This window comes from Nannobrachium achirus (genome assembly GCF_963921795.1).
Source record: "Nannobrachium achirus genome assembly, chromosome: 18".
Classification (NCBI taxonomy): Eukaryota; Metazoa; Chordata; class Actinopteri; order Myctophiformes; family Myctophidae; genus Nannobrachium; species Nannobrachium achirus.
The window spans coordinates 28288851-28310963 of NC_137825.1; the positions used below are offsets into that span (position 1 = coordinate 28288851).

The 22113-nt window shown below is 42.0% G+C and overlaps 1 protein-coding gene across 1 annotated transcript in view; it reads left to right on the plus strand.

Annotated features, from left to right (window-relative positions):
• The first annotated feature begins 7202 nt into the window (after positions 1-7202).
• The window catches only part of pemt (phosphatidylethanolamine N-methyltransferase), a 98505-nt gene continuing 83594 nt past the window's right edge, over positions 7203-22113 (plus strand). Inside the window, exons 1-2 of the mRNA XM_080748031.1 lie at positions 7203-7351; positions 10963-11070. Coding sequence (XP_080604157.1) covers positions 7268-7351; positions 10963-11070 — 192 coding nt within the window. The 5' untranslated portion in view covers positions 7203-7267. The remainder of the gene's footprint in view (positions 7352-10962; positions 11071-22113) is intronic.

Genomic DNA, 22113 nt, shown 5'->3' on the forward strand with positions numbered 1-22113 from the left:
AGCACTTATGCAAAAGCATTATAACAGCAGGGTCAAAGGCACAATGGGGAACACCTGTCCAATTTAAAGTGGTTTATTGCACAATAGTCTCTGTGAGTGCTTTTGTAAGTGGGAATGTTTTAACTGAACAACTCTCGTATGGCAGCCCCCACTAGTCGGAGGCCTTAAGGATATCTCGCGCTAATCAGTCTAAAAGCGCGAAATTTTGCACAGATGTAGCCCAGGGCATGCTCTAATGATTTAGCTAGGGCGCCCGAGTCGGCGACCTTCGGGGTCGCCACAGCGGCCAAATCAAGTTGGGCTCCCATTGACTTTCTATACAGGAGGAAAATACCCAGAATTTTTTTTTTCTCTGGGTATTTAAGTAGGATCTGAGGGGTCTAACTAGGGGTTTGTCATCATGCTGAATCCATTGCAAGCATTTGTTTTGCACACAAAACATTCCTTGGGCTATAAATGGCCTCAGAAAACAATGCATGTATGGGTGAGCATTCATGTTAGTCGGAGGCCTTAGGGTTTTTTTTCTCGTGCTAATCAGTCTAAAAGCGGCAAATTTTGCACAGATGTAGCTCAGGGCATGCTCTAACGATTTAGCTAGGGCGCCCGAGTCTGCGACCTTCGGGGTCGCCACAGCTCCAGAAAACACCCAAAAAACTCTGAAAAGTGATGATTCATCACTTCTTTTCATCACTAAACCATCGTTTTCTGGGGCCATTTGTCGCCCAAGGAATGTTTTTTGTGCAAAACAAATGCTTGCAATGGATTCAGCATGATGACAAACCCCTAGTTAGACCCCTCACATCCAACTTAAATACCCAGAAAAAAAGTATTTTTCTGGGTATTTTCCTCCTGTATAGAAAGTCGATGGGAGCCCAACTTGATTTGGCCGCTGTGGCGACCCCGAAGGTCGCCGACTCGGGCGCCCTAGCTAAATCATTAGAGCATACCCTGGGCTACATCTGTGCCAAATTTCGCGCTTTTAGACTTATTAGCGCAAGATTACCATGTCATCTCCCTTAGGCCTCCGACTACATGGAGATTTGCCATGCTCCAACACTGCTTTGAAAAGACACCTATTCTGTCAGACTTACAGCAAATAGTTCTTTGTTGTTTTGTTTGTTTTCTGTTTATTGTTTTGATGTAAAGTGTCCTTGGGTTCATGAAAAGCGCTATATTCAAGCTATTATTATGTGTGTAGGCACTGTGTGTGTGTGTGTGTGTGTGTGTGTGTGTGTGTGTGTGTGTGTGTGTGTGTGTGTGTGTGTGTGTGTGTGTGTGTGTGTGTGTGTGTGTGTGCGTGCGTGCGTGCGTGCGCGTGTGCGTGCGTGCGTGCGGGTGTGCGTGTGCGTGTGTGTGTGTGCGTGCGTGTGTGTGTGTTTGTTTTTGTGTCTAATTTGTGATGTGTTGTGTAGCATGTGAATTATCTTGAGTGCATGCTGTGTTTATTTGTACAGTATGTGCGTTTGCTTGTACTCTATACTACGTTCATGCGTGTGCATATTGTGTGTGCACGGGTGCATGTGTGTGGCACATGGTAACCTTAACTGTGAAGATCAATATCTCCTGTCTGTCTCCTGCTGTGACTACATGATGCATTGATGCGGCGTGTCTGTTTACACTCTGAGCCTGTTGGCAGCGTGTCTCTGTTCATTTACAACATGATTACTTGTGACTGTGAGAGGGGGGATTTGGTGGGAGGGAAGGAGGGGGAAGAACAACAGACAGGGAAAGGACGGAAGGAAAGAAGAGAGTATGCATTGAGAGGAGCGGAATATGAATGAGAGAGAGAGAGAGAGAGAGAGTGCGCTGTGGACCAATGTTGTACCATTTATAGTGTGTTTACATGCATGTGGTTCTTCCGAGTTGTAATAAGAAAGTTGCACTATTTTGTTTTACACTTGGCATATCTGCTTAATATGTAAAGTATTTGGAATGGACTTGGCTATTGATAATGTGATTGATAATGTGATTTTACTCAGCAGTTTATGAATCAATAATACAGCTTAAGTCATTATAAGTTAGAATGATCAAACTGAGTTCAATTTAATTAATACAATTCAATGTGATATTGATTATTATTACTTGCTGAGGCAACAGATGAAGTGTTAGATGTTGATGATGCACTTCCTGTGAATTAGTTGTCCGTGTGCCAGTAGTGGCAGGTCATGTTGTACTGTACAAACACAACAATAACATGTACTGTACAAACACAACAATAACATTTACACACCTTGGCCACGCGCGCCGCGCACACATTTATCTACCCGAAATGACGACTGTGTCCTTGTCTTACCGGAAACTAATGAGCACACACAAATGTGCACGCACAGTTGCAGATATTTTTTTAGCTTAGACTTATTTACAGATAACAACACAAACATACACCCACCCACATCTGAACATGCTGTATCATGCAAATATTAGATTACAGCCCTGAGTACAGTACATGTGTTCTTTTCAGGAAACCACTTGGCTCTTTGCGTAGGTCCCAGCACTTAATTGGCAAACAGGTGCTGGCTGCGACATCTCATAAGGACGAGGAGGCATAACCTAACTATAAACTTACAGCTAATTAAATAACAACAGGACTGTAAACAAACAAGTGCGGTAAAAAAGGACACATGACATAGCAAAAGGGGGACAATGACAAATCTTTCTTTATTGCCTTGTCTCTTCCATCAGTTTCCTGTGTCGTCGTTATCTGTTTCCTGGCCTCTGAGATGAGTTATCTGATGTGGTGCTGCATTGTGACGGCCAGGCGATGAACATCTCCACAGATGAGAAGCCACACTGACACACAGACGGCTTCTGCTGAAAGGACTGTCATCCTGCTCAGTGGCCTTGTGGTTAGAGTGTCCGCCCTGAGACTGGGAGGGTGGGGTTCGATCCCCGGTTGGGTCATACCAAAGACTGTAAAAATGGGACCCAATGCCTCCCTGCTTGGCACTCAGCACCATGGGTCAGATTGGGGGGTTAGGTCACCACTACTGATTTCCCGAGTGCGGCACGGCTGCGGCTCACCGCTTCAAGAGATGGGTCAAATGCGGAAAACAAATCTTGCATACAGCAATGTATGTGACAAATAGTAGGAATCTTAATCATGAAAGAGAAATAGACCGAATCATGAAAGAGAAATAGACCGAACTATAGACTCAATACTGTTTGTTTGTCTGACATGAGTGGCATGTTGTGAACTTGTGTGTGTGCGCTTACAGAAATGTGTTGCGTTTGTCTACAGTATACTGCATGGGCTCCGTCCATTGTGTGTGTGTATATGTACTATTTCAAGCATATTCATGTGAATATCTGCATGAAATGCATTGTCCAATGTCCATGCTTTATAGCATAAGTTTCTGTGCATGAGAGGAATAGAGGCAGAGATTTCACACCATTGTCCACATTCAACTGAGCAGCTGATTGATCAACTGATAATAACCATGTTGGTGTCTTTCCTTGCAACGGCATGAATTTCCCATCAGCCACTGCAGGTTGGTTGTTGTTTACAATTTTCAATTTAGGCATTTAGCTTGATACTCTAGCCTGAACTTACAAAGTGCAAGATCAGACTAAGAGGCATGAACCCATGTCAACAAACAACAGGACAAATATAAAACACTGTGCAGTTTGCATCAATTTAAATGAGGTGGACAGCATCCATTCTGCCCTTCAATTATCTCTTGATTGTTTATGCTGTGATGTGTTCTTTGGTTAGTTAGTTTTTTCAATATTATGAACAGTAGTATGTGTGCTGGTACTCCTGCTGTGTGTGTGTGTGTGTGTGTGTGTGTGTGTGTGTGTGTGTGTGTGTGTGTGTGTGTGTGTGTGTGTGTGTGTGTGTGTGTGTGTGTGTGTGTGTGTGAGAGAGAGAGTGTGATTGAGCGTGTGAATCAAAACACAAACACACGTGGTCCTCTCGCCTAATCCACGGAAAAGCAAATACACCCTGCTGTGTATGTTTACCAGGATGATGCAAGTGGCAATGTGATTGTGTGTGTGTGTGTGTGTGTGTGTGTGTGTGTGTGTGTGTGTGTGTGTGTGTGTGTGTGTGTGTGTGTGTGTGTGTGTGTGTGTGTGTGTGTGTGTGTGTGTGTGTGTGTGCGTGCGCGCGTGTGTGTGTGTGTGTGTGTGTTGAACCAATATTTAGCTAACAAGCTATACAACATTTCCAATAGTTGCGAATGTGTGTATATTCAATGCAAATTGAGCAAACATGTGCCTGACAGGATCTATAAACTTGCAAGTGCATGTTGTCTGTTAACATACTGTACAGCCACATTTCAGTTCGTGTACTCAGTAATATGGATTAATTAATACAGACGTTAAACCACTTTATCACTTGTATGGGGGCCAAATCTTGTATGGGGGCACAACATCCCTGCCACAATATATTTTCAGTTTCTGCGGCCAAATACATATCAATATGGACGTCCCTAAAATGAAAAGGTTTGAGAATATATTTAATTAAATTAATCTCCTTTGCGCATCATGTCCGCATCATTGTCTTTGAAAAGCGGACAGGCAGGGAAGTGTGTCCATGTGAGCAGCTAATCCCGGACCACTGGATTTAGGGCTGTCCCGATTATGACATTTTACATGACGATTAATTGTCACTCAAATAATTGCGATTAACGATTTAATTATATTATTGTTGTTAACAATTACATTTCTGTTTGTCTTGTAGGCTATGAAGTTGCACATGGCAGATATGACACATAACCTAAATATACAAAGAAATTACCGACATATTTGACAACTTTATAATTAAGAACATTAATAGTGCGATGCGACACGTTGTGAGATCTGCTATTTTTGAAAATGTTTGAAAATATATGAACATTTTTCAACATGGAAAACAATTATGACGATTATGACAAAATAATTGTGATTATGTCAAATAATTGCGATTAGAAGATTATGTAATAATTGTGACAGCCCTAACTGGACTGGTATTTCTTTCAAAAAACAGTATAAAATATCACCTTTAAATCGGTTGTTTTGGGGATAGAATTTGCCTCTGTATTGGGAAATAGGTTGACACAGGTATGACATAGTAATAAAAAAAAAGTAGTGATAATTTTTGGTATTGTTGTATATTGCAGTGATAATATATGTGATGCCAAGGCACAACTATGGCACGACCATGTCAAAACTGCCATGGTGACAGCCATGTGTTGCACTACAGAACTACTTCATCATGACTGACTCCTGTTGACATGAATTAGGAAAATGTCAATGTCACATTTGTTCAATGTCACATGGCCTAATTAGCTTTTATCCCATCAGTGGACATAACGCTCACCATAGAAGAATAGAGCTGGAGGTGAGGACAAAAGAGGAAGACACGCATAAGGAAAGGAGTGAGCGGAGAGTGGCTATGGAGGATGTTAAGAAGGAGAGTAGAGGAGGCGGCAAAGGAAAGAGGGGGGTCGGGTGTTGGAGAATAGGACCGAAAGTTGAGTGTGAAGGAGGCAAGAAAAGGAGACGAGACCAGTGAAGCTATTAGGAAACAGGGACATAGGGGCAGAGTGCGAAAAGGTGGAGAATATGAGTGAAGGAATGTAAATGGAGAAAGACCCGCAGAGAAGCACTTAGTGTTGTTGGTAAGGGGGTCGTAAGTAGGGACCTATTGGTCCCTCCGAGTCGGATCCAGTCTGAACTGTTTCCTGGCAATGGCATCCGGGAGCGTGTCAATATTTAGACATAACATTTGTTCTACGTCCCAGTATTTCGACACGGGTGAATGTTAACCTTTTGAAATGCTAACCTGCCGACGCTGGTGAGTAGCTAACCTGCCGACGCTGTTGAATGTTAACCTCTATGCCTAAAGGCCTCTCCATACTTCGACAGAAATGTTCGGTGAGTTGTGTTTTCTGACGTGCAAATTTCTGAACTCTCGTTCGGTCCAATGCTTTTCAGAAGTCCCGAGGGATATCATTTTATGGTAGAAAAGGACCTTTTGACCGAAAACGGCGGTTTCGGTCGAAGTATGGAGAAACCTCACCCAAACCCTAAAGGCCTGTCTATACTTCAACCGAAATGTTCGGTGAGTTGTGTTTTCCGACGTGCACATTTCCGAACTCTTATTCGGTCTATAATGCTTTTCAGAAGTCGCGAGGGACATCATTTTATGGTCGAAAAGGACCTTTTTCCCCATGGCATCCAGTGTGTGTCTTGTGGTCAGCACTCAGCTCTGCAGTCTGCACTGACTCCTGTCACCGCCACAAATGGTCTGGTGGAGGTATGGGGAGAGGAGATGAGAGAGGAGGAGATAAAGAAGATCAGCAGGTGGGTGGAAGAGAACAGTCTGTCACTGTAATCAGCCTGCACTCAAGACAGCATTGCACACACACACACACACACACACACACACACACACACACACACACACACACACACACACACGTGCACGCACACACACATGCACACAGTACCCCCCCTCTATCTCACATCACTTGTTCACTCACTCACTGACTTAATCAGTCTCCAAAGCACTTATGCATTTGCCACGTGCGGTCATACGCATGACTTATTCCTCTCCTGTCTGCGTCAATATCAGAAACAAGGATACATAAAGAGAAAGTGGTGAGATAGATAGCACACTGTAACCCCCCACAGTGGGGAAGGCCCCACTCTCACTTCCATCCAAATGTGATATAGGCCTACACGACGGTGGTGGAAGTAGTCTGATTTTTTTTACTTTGTTACAAATATTCAAATGAAGTAAAAGTACCTTGAAATTGAACATCAGTAATGTATAGCCTACTTGAGTAAATTGATTTAATTTCTTTCCACCACTGGATAATAACATTTTTACATACATGACTCCCTCACTTGATGAATCCACTTGCTGACTGGCAGTATTTCTACCTGTAGGTGTCGCTGTGGTCTAAGGGGGAAAATGTCCAAAGACAGAGAATGCTATCTCTTGCACTGAAATACACAGCAGTACAAAAGTTGTGTTCTTTGTTGTTAATTTCTAGCGAAATAGCATTAGGATATTCACGAGATGATCTGGCCCAGAGATCTGTCCTGCCCTTCACTTATATAAAAGCCAAAAAACACTAACTTTGAACTACATTACCCAGAAAGCAACGAGTAATGGTCATAGGTCATTTCGGTTAAATCTGTCATGCGAGGCGACTCAGGCGAGCAACTGTGCTCGATAGAAACCTGTGTAAACATTATCCCTTTGTTGTGCAATATCCAGTATCTCTCCCACACGCTCAGATAAAGGACCCTCCATGTCAGGTGTCTGTCCATTCAGTACATGAGCGACGCTGCCGCCGTGAATAACAATAACAAGCCCGTGTTGGATTGTTGTGGAGGGTTGAACAACGTGGACTACAGCAAGGTACTGTGCAGATTCTGCAGAAGAAAGGCTGTGCCACAACACGAGACGCGGCTGTAGCTATCACATGACAACACGACACAACCGAGGAACCAACAGAGTTCCTCAGTTGGTTGGTGGTCTCTAGGCAACCGTTGGTGACGATTGACAGGCGGCTTAAATAAATGCATTAATTAATAAATATCGAAGCGTTTGATAATGTAGCCTATTACAAAACACATATGTCTACATTATGAGTCTACGTCAAAACGCATCGTAGCTGTTTTATAGGACGTTTCTTTTTTTAGATAACTTGTGTGTTTCGAGGTCCTTGCAGAAATGGCTATTGTTAATTTAAGTGAAACATTTCACTGAGACATTAAATGACACACACATAAAACAATATTATGCAAAACAGCATATTATAACAGAACATTTATTGTTTGTACTAATTGTATTGCGACAGACAGTACAGTAGGAAAGCTGAGAAGGCCCAGTGCAGGGGTCTGCATACTGTAGCCTACTGCATTAATTACCATGCCATCACATTATGTGATTATCTTATCTTAAAATAAATGGTCTTATTTTCAATTATATATGTTCCATTGAGAGTCGTTGACACATGATGATACACATTGGGAAAACAACAGTACTGTACCTATAATACCACATTTTAGGCTGGCGCACTAATGAGAGAGACATGCAGGATGCACTCTGCAGCCTATGTGTGTGAAACGTTCGGTAGTGTGCACTGTGCACATGTTTGTATTTGTACATAATCCCTAGTCTACCACTAATGATCTCATTAATTAATTCTTCAGGCTCTCATGTTAGATTGGGGCCACCACCTGCCAATTATTATGAAGATGATAATGAAGGTACAATTAGCATTGATTTAACATTGGGTCTTATTTTGCTCTTCATCTCCATTTCTTCCTGTTTGTCTGTGACTCTGTCTTGACATCATGAGCGTTTTCTTGTTCATTTCACTATGAGCAATAAAGGTGACATGGGTAGGAGAACCCAAATCTGATCTTTGTGTGTGTGTGTGTGTGTGTGTGTGTGTGTGTGTGTGTGTGTGTGTGTGTGTGTGTGTGTGTGTGTGTGTGTGTGTGTGTGTGTGTGTGTGTGGGGTGCGCGTGTGTTATTTGGCATGGCATTGCTAGTAATAATTGCTTTGTGTTCAAGATCACAGTATAGTGAAGAGAGATCAGTGAATTCTGGCGTCCTATATAGTAAGGGAAAGTTAGCCTATTGCTACATCAATCTGGGAACTAAATCTAAATCACTAGCTTTCTTCACAAATGTGTTAATAAAGGTGTCTACTATCACCTCTGAACTTTGTCAAACCCAACTCCCTTGACATACTTTGTGGGAGCCAATCAAAGTTATTGGGTATCCCGAGGGCCTGGGATTAAAGGGGGAAAAATAAAAAATGGCCAATATGAATGTATGAAGTGTGTAATTTGGGTATTTTGGGGCTGCTGAATCCATTCCAACCATTAGTTTTCAGTTAAAATGACTCCTTGGCCATAAAATAGGCCACCGCTACTTTTGTCTGTCCATGAGACATAATATAAAAAAGTTGGAGTAGGGTTTGAATTCATGAAAACTATTCAAGATCGGGTGGGTAAGCACACATCATGACACACAGGATAACATGATACAATCTGACAAGGAACACTCAAACACAGGGTTTAAAACAGGGACTAACAGGACACAGGTGAACTTGAATGACATGATTGGCTAAGCCTTAGCCAATTAGGCCTTTTTATGGCCAAGGAGTCATTTTTACTGATAACTAATGGTTGGAATGGATTCAGCAGCACAACAATATCCTAATTACACACCTCATATGTTCACATTGGCCATTTTTTATTTTTCCCCCTTTAATCCCAGGCCCTGGGTATCCCGATACACCCAACTTTGATTGGCTCCCACAAAGTATGTCAAAGTTTGTCACATTGACAAAGTTCAGAGGTGATAGTAGACACCTTTATGAACACATTTGGGAAGAAACCTAGTGATTTAGATTTAGTTCCCAGATTTATGTAGCAAAAGGCTAACTTTCTCTTACTAATAAGGCTTATCTAATTAAAACCTAGCCCTGAATACAGGACGGTCATATATACATGACCGTCCTGGTGCCGCCTCATCTTGAGGAGTAGTGGGCAATCGAGCCCTTAACGGTTTGAGCTAGGAACGTAAAAAAGCATTTTTGTCCGAAATTATTTTGCTTAACATAGGACTTCCGCCTCTAGTGGACAGTCGCGCCATCTCCGGTTGATCATTGTAGTGAACGGAGATGATGCGATGACGCGACTGTCCACTAGAGGCGGAAGTCCTATGTTAAGCAAAATAATTTCGGACAAAAATGCTTTTTATTCAACAATCCGGTAGCGGCGTGTAATGAACGTTGTGCGGCGTCAAATTGTTATCAAAGTTGGCTTAGGTAAGCACTTTATTTTTAAAATCTGACGTTCCTAGCTCAAACCGTTAAGGGCTCGATTGCCCACTACTCCTCAAGTTGAGGCGGCACCAGGACGGTCATGTATATGACCGTCCTGTATTCAGGGCTAATTAACTCTCCTACTGCCAGATTATTTATTTATTTATTGGGTCTGGTGCCATCAAAAAGCGGCTTACCTTTGCGACGTTATAGAAGATAGACAGACATTTATTTATTTATTATTATTATTTTTTGATTGTGCAATAGTGCACTTTGGTCTGCCAGGCAGCAGAGGGCGGCGTCATGCGAGAATGAATGTGAATTTGCCTGTTATGTGTTGCCGTACATTCAGACCAGTCACTGGCCACAGAGCCTTACAGCCCAAGCCCCCAGAACCCAGGGCTAGATTTGAAGCAACGGCTACGTGCTAGCATGTAGCTAATCCAGGTGCATTCTGGGGGTTTGGCCCCACTACTCCTGTGAGCGGAGAGCAGCGTGACGTCATTTGTGGTCTCTAAATAGTGGCCAATTTCCCCCAGAATGCACCTGGATTAGCTACATGCTAGCACGTAGCCGTTGCTTCAAAACGCCACTGAGCACTTGCATTGAAATGATAGTGGGGGCGGCGCTCGTCCGCTCTCTATTTTATATATACTCTATGTTACAGCCAAAGGAAATCAACAAGGAAGTGAATTGGTCTCTGTTGATGTTAACGCATAATGGATTTTTTACACCATCACCGCGGAAAATGTGTTTACAGTACACGGCGGCGCGACCCCTCATCAGCTTCATCAAGGTAAACGAACGAACGAACGCGAACGAGCGCCGTATTGGCGCGGAGGTCTCTTGAGAATTGGGGCGAACAGGAACGTCCAAAGCAGTATAAGAGTTAAAACCATATCTGTCATCAGAAACCAATTTATATATATCAAACATGTGCTCAACATTGAAAAGTTAGGCAGTGGCTCAGGGGTAGAGTTGCCGTCTTGGAACACAGAGGGTTTCTGAAAGGTTTTCAGGTCGATCCTGGGATCCCAGGGGATATATTGTACAGGCTAGCCAGGCTATACTCCAAACTAGACATACTCCAACAAACTACACTTTTCTACGGTTTACTCATCTAGATTGTGCTAAATTACATTGTAACTATCAATTCACCTCTTCTGTCTCTTTTTCCAACACTCAGGTGGACATGTCTGTGCTGCAGGAGGCTTTGAGACACATTGATGTCTCTGACTCAAGGTTCTGGTTCGCTGTCATCGCTATCATCTTCAACCCACTCTTCTGGAATGTTGTAAGTACTAGATGAAGCGCTAGATGTAGCAGAAGTCCTTATACATCTACTGTACTTGTCCAACATATACCGAATTATCACTGTATGTCAGTGTTATAGTCTTTGCCATGGTTCCCTCTTCAAATAACTTAGGCACAAAACCTTGAGGATTTGTTGTGCTGCTTAATTAATTAAAGAGCAACTTGCCAAAAAGCTAAACAAAAAAAGAGTTAAAGAGTTAATACTGTTACTGTATAGGACAGCTTCATAATGATTGCAATTTTCTGATGCCTGGATGCCTGTTTGGTGTCAGATAATTTGTGATGAGCATTTGCCATAATTGTGTACTTTATTACCATATTTTAAAGTGATTTTATGGTCTAAATTAATTGCATTGAATAATCAAACAAATAATGGACAGATGGGATATGAACATAATCGTCAGTAGCAGCCCTGCACCAAAACATGGTCAACAGTGGAACAATACAACAACAATCATAACTAGAAATACTGTTCCTTCGAAACAGTGTGGGCTCGATTCCAACCCAACAAATAGGATACTTTAAGGTACTGTAAGGTACAGTACCTTACAGTATTGTACTGTACCTTACTATACTGTACTGCACCTTACTGTACTGTACTGTACTGTACTGTACTGTAACTTACTGTACTTTACTGTACTCTACTGTACTGTACTTTACTGTATTCTACTGTAACTTACTGTACTTTACTGTACTCTACTGTACCTTACTGTACTGTACTCTACTGTACCTTACTGTACTGTACTGTACCTTACTGTACTATACTATACTGTACTCTACTGTACCGTACTGTACCTTACTGTACTGTACTCTACTGTACCTTACTATACTGTACTTTACTGTACTCTACTGTACTTTACTGTACTCTACTGTACCTTACAGTACTGTACTTTACTGTACTCTGCTGTACCTTACTGTACTTTACTGTACTCTACTGTAACTTACTGTACCTTACTGTACTGTACTTTACTCTACTCTACTGTACTGTACCTTACTGTACTTTACTGTACTCTACTGTACCTTACTGTACTGTACCTTACTGTACTGTACTTTACTGTACTCTACTGTACCTTACTGTACTATACTGTACTGTACTCTACTGTGCCGTACTGTACCTTACTGTACTGTACTCTACTGTACCTTACTATACTGTACTTTACTGTACTCTACTGTACCTTACTGTACTTTACTGTACTTTACTGTACTCTACTGTACCTTACTGTACTGTATTGTACTTTACTGTACCTTACTGTACTGTACTCTACTGTACCTTTCTGTACTGTACCTTTCTGTACCTTACTGTACTTTACTGTACTCTACTGAACCTTACTGTACTTTTACTGTACTCTACTGAACCTTACTGTACTGTACATATTCTATGTGTTCTAGATCTACATTTTTGATTCTGTGTTTGGGAACCAGCAACTGTCAAATGGACTCCAACTGTAGTGGAGTATATTGAGTGCATATACTGTAGGCTAACAATCCCAGATCACATCTGTCCTCCACTATGTCTATAACCAAGGCGTTCTTCTATGTGGCCACTCCAGACTGAGGAGTGGAGCATGGCTTTTATTGTGTTTGTGGATCTGACTTGGAAATGCATTGGTTTTGATATCTCCCTGACAACCAACAACAACCACTAATATGGCTGACTGTCCCTGCGGGCTCTAGGATATATGGCTATGGGATTTACATCCCATCGCCCGGACTTGATTCTTGATCACAGCTGTGTAATCAGTAGAGTGGAGAGGGACATTTATTTATAGTTTTAACTATAACTATAGTTTTATACATCACACAGCTTAGACATTTGGATCAAATCAGAGAGCAGACCTGTGTGAACGCATTGATATAAATAGCATATCTGAAGTGTGAATATTGCAGCCACAGCGACTTAATATAAACATGGGTCCCTTTCCTCTGTCTCCACTCACTAAACCCATTGGAAATGCATTGGGTGCTTAAAGTTAAACATTTTTATTTTTTTATATTTATACTACAAAACATTTCAAAACCAAAAGTACAAGCACACGTGTCCTCAGTAAGCTGAACACATAAAAATTTGAATGGTGTTGAAAGGTGTAAGCGTTTAAGAGATGAAGCGCGCCAAAGTTTTGAGGAGATACTGACTGACTGATAGATAAATAATGAAGATAACATACGTGTGCTCGCCTTCCAGGCGAGCCCACAATTATAATAGCAGTACTAATGAAAGTCATGTCACGTCTCTGTTTTTTGCATAATCAGGATGTGCGTTGAACGCAATGTTCCCTGTGAAACGAAAACACAGGAAGGAATGTTCCTGCTGCCAAATGTGCACCTGTGTGCGTGTGTGTGCGTGCACGTTTATATGTATGCGTTTGTTCCTGACTGCGTGTGTTGGCATAGATCATGATGTACTGTACAATGTAAGTCTTCAACTTTCCTGAATCCTGACCTTTTAACTTTTTGCGCCAAGATGAACACAGCCTGTGAACAAGGACGTACACACACACACACACACACACACACACACACACACACACACACACACACACACACACACACACACACACACACACACACACACACACACACACACACACACACACACACACACACACACTACATACGTCTAATCTCATTGTTGGTGTTAATTAGCCCAAAACTCTTTAGGCACTCATTTAGATTGGGGCCACCACTGGCATATGAGGATGATGATGAAGTTGGATCTCATTTTGCTCACCCTCTCTCTTTCTTTCTCTGTTGGTTTGTCTTACTCACCAAGTCTGTGAGTCTGGATATCATGAGAGTTTTCTCATCAGAGCTCTCATAATTCTTCTATCCTTGGTCTCTGTCTAATTCTTTGTGCATCTGTGTCTGTGTGCCTGGCTCTTGACTAAACTGCCACAGTCTCATTCTCTCTCTCTCCATCTCTCCTTCAACTTTAGCATTCCCTTTTTTTGAGAGGTTGCGAAGGAATAAAGAATGTGTGGTAGGCATGGAAAAAAGGAGAAAGGAATCAGAAATGTTCAATGATTCTGTTTCTGTCTCCTCCTTCACTCTCTTCTCCAGCTGTCGATCAAGGTTATATTGAGCAACAGATAACAGTGTTGAGACACGAGTGGGTGGCAGCAATCGTCTCTTTCTTCCTTCCATTACGCTCATGTCACCATGACTCAGCCATAACCATATAAGGAGTTACCTACCAATGCAGCTATGCCCAAATATGGAGGGTGACACAAGACACTAGACTAGACTCTAGTGTACTCTAGTCTACTGTACTGAGGATAATGGGCCGAAACTGGTCGGCATTCTTCTTATATGGCGTTTGATTATTATTATTTTTAATTTGTAACATGAAATCCTAAAGCGATAAAGGCATTTTTGAGCGGTCCTAACCGCTCCTATGTCTGGCTTAGTGTGTCACACGAGACTAACGTCAGAGAAAGTTCACAGAAATCGCCATCACAACAGATGATGTCACGGACAGAACGCCCCCTACAAGGAGATACATGTATGCACGTTTGTCGTGTTGTATACCATGTGAAGTGAGCACAGGTGCGATTTTACTCCAGGCTCAATGCGAGTACAGAATATGCCTGAACCTCTGAAGAAAGTTCAAGGGCTTCACTTTTGCTCTAGATTCTACAAGTGGACTGGAGTTTACTATCTCAAATGTGAGCACTCTGTATCTTTTTTCTTACAGTCTTATCTGTCATTTAGGCCAGGGGTCTTCAGAGTTTTTCAGGCCAAGGACCCATTAGCTGAGACCCTCAGTCCCCACACTACATTTTGTTTGAAATTGTGTTGCAGATTACAATTTTTCATAGATATCAAGCCGTCAGTATGTTGGATTCATGTTTTTATTATTACTATTATTATTTTTGTTAAGATATTGGGGCTTTTCTGCCGTTATTTTATAGTAGAAAGTGGAGATAGACAGGAAGCGGGGAGAGAGAGACATGGAGAGAAAAGCAGTAAAGATCGTCAGGAAGGGGACTCGAACCCGCGATGCACTGTCAGGCTACAGGTGCCCAGACTGCTAAGCCACGGCCCAGGCCTGTTGGATTCATGTTAATGTGTATTTTCAGACATTTAACTAATTAAACCGGCAATAAGCCTACTTTGTAAACTTGACCTTTAACTCTGTACTTAGTCTGCCTTTTTCCCTCTACACCAAACCTCTTATAGAAATATCACACAGATTTGGTGACCCCCCTGTAGTAACTTTGAGGACCCCCTGTTGAAGACCTCTGATCTTGGTTTCTGATAGTCTGCTGCATGGTACTATCATATCATAATGTGTTTGTGATTGGTAATTGGTCATCATCATCCCAATTATGAGCCTTAGTGGTTATGTAAACTGACACCTGAGACACATACTGTCTTACATAATTCATTATCTGTCTAAGTGGGTTCATACAGTAGCAAAACAAATAAATATAACACCTATCCCCTATCAAATGACCTTTTGACAAGCTTTCTGAGAACTAATCTCAGTAATGTGGTGTCGTTCATGGGGACTTTTAATGAACAGGTCGAAGTGATTGCTCTGTGAAAATGTTTAGATGGTTGGTACCTAGGTTTTCAAACACAATAAGATAAATCTGACTATGCCGTTTACAAGGCAGAATGAATCAGGGAGTCATTAGAAATCTCATGTCTCATATTTTGAGGGGATATTTTTTATTTTGTTTTAGTCATTAGTCTTTTGAATATAATGTCATTTAGTTTTAGTCTGTTTTAATCTGAGTTTTAATTTATTTTGGCGGGCTTTGATGGCATCATAATGCCTGATTTTACACTTGGTTGAATGCTGAAAATAGATCTACAAGCTCACAGCGCATTGCAGTTCTGCGGCTGCCAACGAACTGGTAACGTAGAGATGCATGCATTTCATTTGTCTCAGTCGTATTGAAGATGACCAATTACCAACACAGAAAAAAAGATAGTATATTTTGCAATTTCAACATTTACCTTTGTGGTTTGTCTTTTTTATTATGTATTTATTTTATTTATGAAAACGGACAACGTAGCCTGTTACCTCTTTACCTCCTGTTCCCCCATTGTTGACTGCATCTCTCTGCCATGGGCTATGACCTTTTGGCTGTGGCCTGACGAAATTAAGTTAATATTGTGTCTCCTCTGCTTTTGTGGTCTGATCGATTGCCTGAAGGACCCTGACTGAGCCTTGAATGCCACACTGGCACAGCATCAAAGGATATCTTTGTGTCTGTGTTCTTCATTTTGATCAGCAGGGAAACATGATGATGATGATGATAATGGGACAAGCGGAAGGGGGAAGCTGACGTAAGGGCAATGTAAAGCCTTCTCAAATGACTAGCACACGCATGCATGTAAACAAAAGCACAGCCAGACTTACTGTACCTTCGGAGTGCTAGCTTTGTTATCAGCCTACGATCTACTCGCGTCACAGTTTCACGGCTGGGACTTTGTATTTATGTGTAAACAACTTCTGTTCAGACAAAATGCATTGCTTTCATACTGCTTGTTAAAACTCACCCACATGCAAAACACACACAGTTTATTTCTCAATAATTGAGCTTCTTGCTCTTGCCTCCAACCGTTACGTCATAATTACCTTGCTGACGGTGACTTCTGGGGAGAAGTAAGATGCATTCAGTCAGATATTTATTTGTATGGTATGACGCACAGCGTTTTTGCCTATTACATAGGCATATTACATGGGTCATCTGCAGTATTTGTTTTACAGTGCCACTTTAATAGGGAGTTATATTTAGCCAGATTCCCTTCCTAAGACTCAGACGTAGATGCTTTTCTCCGCTCTACACCAAACGTTCCCAAAAATAGCTGATCTACAAGCTCACAACGGCGTTGTGAGCTTGTAGATCTGCCATTTTTTGCCAACGTTCTCCTAAGAATAGGGATGCTAGGGTTCAAGTGGTAATGTAAAACATGTCACACAAAGACCACCCCCCTGTAGTAACATTGACGGTGACTTCTGGGGAGATGTATCATGCATCCAGTCAGATATTTGTATCTAGCATTTTTGGCTATTACATAGGCATATTACATGGGTCATCTGCAGTATTTGTCGGACTGTGCCACTTTAATATTAGGGAGTTATATTTAGGCAGATTGCCTTCCCAAGACTCAGACGTCAGTGCCATGGCTGAGTCTGTGGGAGGTATGTGTTTATGTGTTTCCTTGGATGGACTGACCATCTCTTTAACCACATGAACCCTAGCAAGCCTGCTCTGGGCATGTAATAAAAGGAATTTGCAGATTTACAGGCTCATAATGCATCGTGACGGCTATTTTTGGCAAATATATTTGGTGTATACGGAAAAAAAGGTGGGACCCCAGGGCGACATACTGTCTTAGTATACAGTATAGCAAGGGTCTTCAACAGGGGGTCCGGGATGCCTAGGGGGTTCTCAGATTTACCTCAGGGGGTCCTCCAAATCTTTGTGTGATAGAAACCTGTTTTCCCCTTTTTTATATTAACCACATGAACCCTAGCATCCATATTCTGAGAACATTTGCCAAAAATAGCAGATCTACAAGCTTGTAGATTGGCTATTTTCTGCAAGAGTTTTGGTGTAGAGGGGGAAAGAGCAGACTAAGTACAGAGTGAAAGGTCAAGTTTATTAAGTATTGACGGTTCAAGTGGTTAAATATCTGAAAACACAAATCGACATGAATCCAAATTACACTGATGAGTTTTTTCCACCATTCAGGGATACTCTGCGACTGATGCAGAGTTATACACGCCACACACCCACAATAATAGATGGATGCTTCCTGCACATTCAAAATAATTGACATTTGTAGGCCTACTTTGTGAGGGTAGACCAAATAAATAAATCACACATTTTATTTACAGGTCATCACAGTTGAGAAACACTGAATACATTATACCAGTAAACCATACCCTTTATACCTCTGTGCGGTCCAAGTGAACACAGTGGAGCGCTTCCTACCTCCAGTTCAGCCAATCACATTTGCTTCTGCGGGCAGGTCTTGCCTAAACCGAGGTGTTTTTTTTGATACACGCGAATGAAACAGGGCCTTCATTAGTATTATTGTTATCACCTGTGAAGAAAGTGAGAAGAGACCCTCCATCTCTCCAAAATGGCTGCTGTGCATATAGCCTATTGGGTGAACAGGCTGTTGAGGGTTCCTCCCCTCCCTGTCCACTAATCAGTGATTCAAGTGGTTGTCCTCACACCACTGCTTCCGGTTGGTCATCTGCAAACTTCACAGTTTATGATGCCACACAGTTGTGTGGTATAGAGGGAAGGGAATACAGGGCTGGGTTGAGAACACAGCCCTGTGGTGCTCCCGTGCTGAGAGTCAATGGAGATGGAGGTGCAGTCTCCCGCTCTCACCACCTGGGGGCGTCAGAAAGTCCACACAGGTCTGCATTCTGAGCTGCATTCAGTCCCATCCTAGGTCTCACAGTTTCATGACGAGCCTGGATGGACATTGTACTATGCTATGGTATGGAATGTAGAGCTGTAATCCTCGAACGGTTCCCTCACATAGGTGGGAGAGACGTGTGAAAAGATGTGGGTGATGGCGTCCTCTGTACACCTACTGGCACGATGTATGAATTGCAAGGGACCCAGGGCAAGGTTGAAACACAGGGCACTTTAAAGCAGGGGTCTTCAAAGTTTTCAGGCTAAGTACCCCTTAGTTGAGAGAGAGATGAAGCAGGGACCCCGACAACCTGTTCATTGATTCCATTTAGTTTCATTGTTTGACAGCACAATCATCAGTGTATTTTGGATTCATGTCATTTTGTGTTTTCAGATATTTAACCACTTGTACCGTCAATACTTAATAAAGTTGACCTTTCACTATGTACTTAGTCTGCTCTTTTTCCTCTCTACACAAAACCTCTTTGCCAAAAATAGCCGAGGCGTTGTGAGCTTGTAGATCTGCTATTTTTGTCTAAGTAGATCTGCTATTTTTGTCTAAAGATCTTAGAATAAGGACACTAGGGTTCAAGTGGTTAATAGGTGACCCCCTATAGTAACTTTGAGGACCCACTAGGGGTCCCAGACCACCTGTTGAAGACCCTTGCTTTAAAGCATTAGTGATTTAACCAGTTCCTCAAAGCACTTGCTGGCTAATAGGAGTGAGGGCTATGGGGTGCCAGTCATTGAGACTGGGCACCTTCTTCTGTTTGGTGATGGGAATGATGATAGACTTGAAAAGACTGGGTGCTGTCCAGAGGGAAAGGGATTGGTTGAAAATAGCAGTACACGATGAATAGTGTAGAAGACTAGGTTTTTACTAGTATGATAACTCATCCCTAATCATTTGTAATTAAATGGTTAAAAAGAGGGTCATAACCTGTGTAGTTTATGTACTGTTCTTAGAATATGTATATTACTTTTGTATTCATACATTAACTTGCATTAGTTAATTTCGGATAAATACAGTATTATCTTTTTTATATGATTAGTTAATGATGAGTTAATAATTAATTTGTAGCTTATACCAGGGGTCTTCAACGTTTTCAAGCCAGGGACCCCTTAGTTGAGAGAGAGATGAAACAGGGACCCCCAGTGTCCCCACTACATGTTGTATAAAATTGTGTTGCAGATTAAAACATTCTTCTTAGACAGCTTAGACTTGTTTGACAGCACTGTCATCATGTTGGAGTAATGTGTATTACATTTAACCACTTGAACCGTCAAATACTTAGTCTGCTCTTCTTTTCCCTCTACAAACCTCTTTGCCAGAGGGAAAAAAAAGCGCCTTGCAGCACGAGGCGTTGTAAGCTTGTAGATCTGCTATTTTTGGCTAATGTTCCACTCAGAATAGGGACGCTAGGGTTCAAATGGTTAATGTAAAACACATGATCATATCACACAAAGATGTGGTGGCCCACCTGTAGTAACTCTGAGGACCCACTAGGGGTCCCGGACCCCCTGTTGAAGACCCCTGGCTTATACAGTAAATGACTTGTGAGTGATCACTAATATAAAGAGTCACCAGTGTTATCTCCAGCAGCATATGCCCTCCCTCCCTGTCAACGGGAGTCCAAATTACAGTATGCACTTCTTGATTAATGTCAAGGGCGGAGAGAAGAACGAGAGGCACCAACTTAGCAGAACATGCAGCCCAGCCCTCCTGCTCCAATTGAATCAAGTCTTAGGTAACCACTAGTTTGCGCTTCGCCAAGTACCCACTTAATGGCTTTATGCCTGCCTTCCCAAGACACAAGCTCTCTGAGGATAAGGAGACAACATTACCAGGCCGTCCAGAAGGCAGAATAGACCAGCCAATGTTATTGTGTTATATTGTGTCTTATTGGCTTATATTGAATTATTAATGTAAAGGACCAAAGTGAAATTGAATCCTTGGATGAAAATATGACCCTGTCTGAAGACTTACAGTATAGACTTTTTGGAATAGAGCTATCTTCCAATCCATTCTGTAACTTTTTTACCATTTTCTTCTCATACTCTATCTAATCTACATTATCTAATCCCCCTTCCCCTCTCTATCGCTCTCTCTCTCTCACACACACACGCACGCACGCACACACACTCTCTCTCTCTCTCTCTCTAACTACATGGCCTAAAGGCACACACACTCCCTGGATGCCACATCTGCCTGTTTTAGTGCCACAAGGAAGCCATTTAAAAAAATATATATATTATGCCTACCGATTTTGTCCAAACATCAAGCAAATCTCTACACATTATCTCTGCAGTATAGTCATGTGATCAGGATGGATCTGTCCGATTTTTCATGTTCCATCCTGATTGGTGACTTCAGAACATTGCTAACCCACAATAACCTACTGTTCCTAACCTGCCCGACACCTGTGCTCCGAGGAGGACCTTTTCTAGTTTTATTTTTTAGTCCTATATGTATCCTATAGTTTCAATGTACAGATTTTTGATAGTATATTGTTTAGACTGATAATAGGTTCTTGGTTTACCTGTGATCCTAGTTACTGAGGCACTACACTCTGCATTCGATGTGTGTGTGTGTGTGTGTGTGTGTGTGTGTGTGTGTGTGTGTGTGTTGCTAGTGTGTGTGTGCGTGCGTGCGTGCGTGCGTGCGTGCGTGCGTGCGTGCGTGCGTGCGTGCGTGCGTGCGTGCGGGCGCGGGCGCTGCCTGCTATGAGCTGCTTCTTTTGCTTTTAGTAGAAATACTGGTATTTGTAAACGCCTGATGACTCTGGGTCTGTCTTTTTTTTAGGGAGTTGGGTATTCATTATTCCTCCAAAGGATCAATGATTAATTTTATCCTTCCCTCTCACTCACATGCTCAATTAGAGTGATTACCATGATGATTTGACCTCAGGAGAACTCACACACAATATAGGTTACTAGGGTGTGTGTGTGTGTGTGTGTGTGTGTGTGTGTGTGTGTGTGTGTGTGTGTGTGTGTGTGTGTGTGTGTGTGTGTGTGTGTGTGTGTGTGTGTGTGTGTTTGTTTTTCATAGATAAGAAAGGTCCTCCGACCCTCCGTGCTTTACTCCGTCTAGCTTTTCACGCTCTTGCTCTCTCTATCTCTCTCTTTGCAGCCATCTTATGTCTCTCTCTCTTCTCCTGTCTTGCAATAAACTTATATCATGTAACCTTTTTTTCTCTGTTTTGAAAATGTTTGTTACTTTTTGCCTATAATGAATGAACTAGAAATAGAACTAGAAATAGAATGGACATGTGTTTTTCTTTTGACAAGATAGAAACGAACCCTGAAGAAATAACTATGGAAGGAAAAAAAGAAAAAGAAAATAGCCGTATTCACACGCCGATGATTTTGCTTATCTATAAGACATAATGAAGATAATGTAAGAGCAAAGCCGTGTGCTGTGTGAATAAGGTCAATTGGAAAAAAGCCTGCAGTAGATCCATCTGTCAGCTATCCATCTGTCTGTCTGCTTGTCCATCCATCATCTATCTATCCCTCCAGCCACTCACCGTCATGTAGCAGGTTACTAAAGACTTAATAGAATTTTGTGTAGGAGAACGGATGATACTGCCAGTTTGGTGCCTTCTCCTCTACTCTCTTCTCTTCTCCTCTCTTTC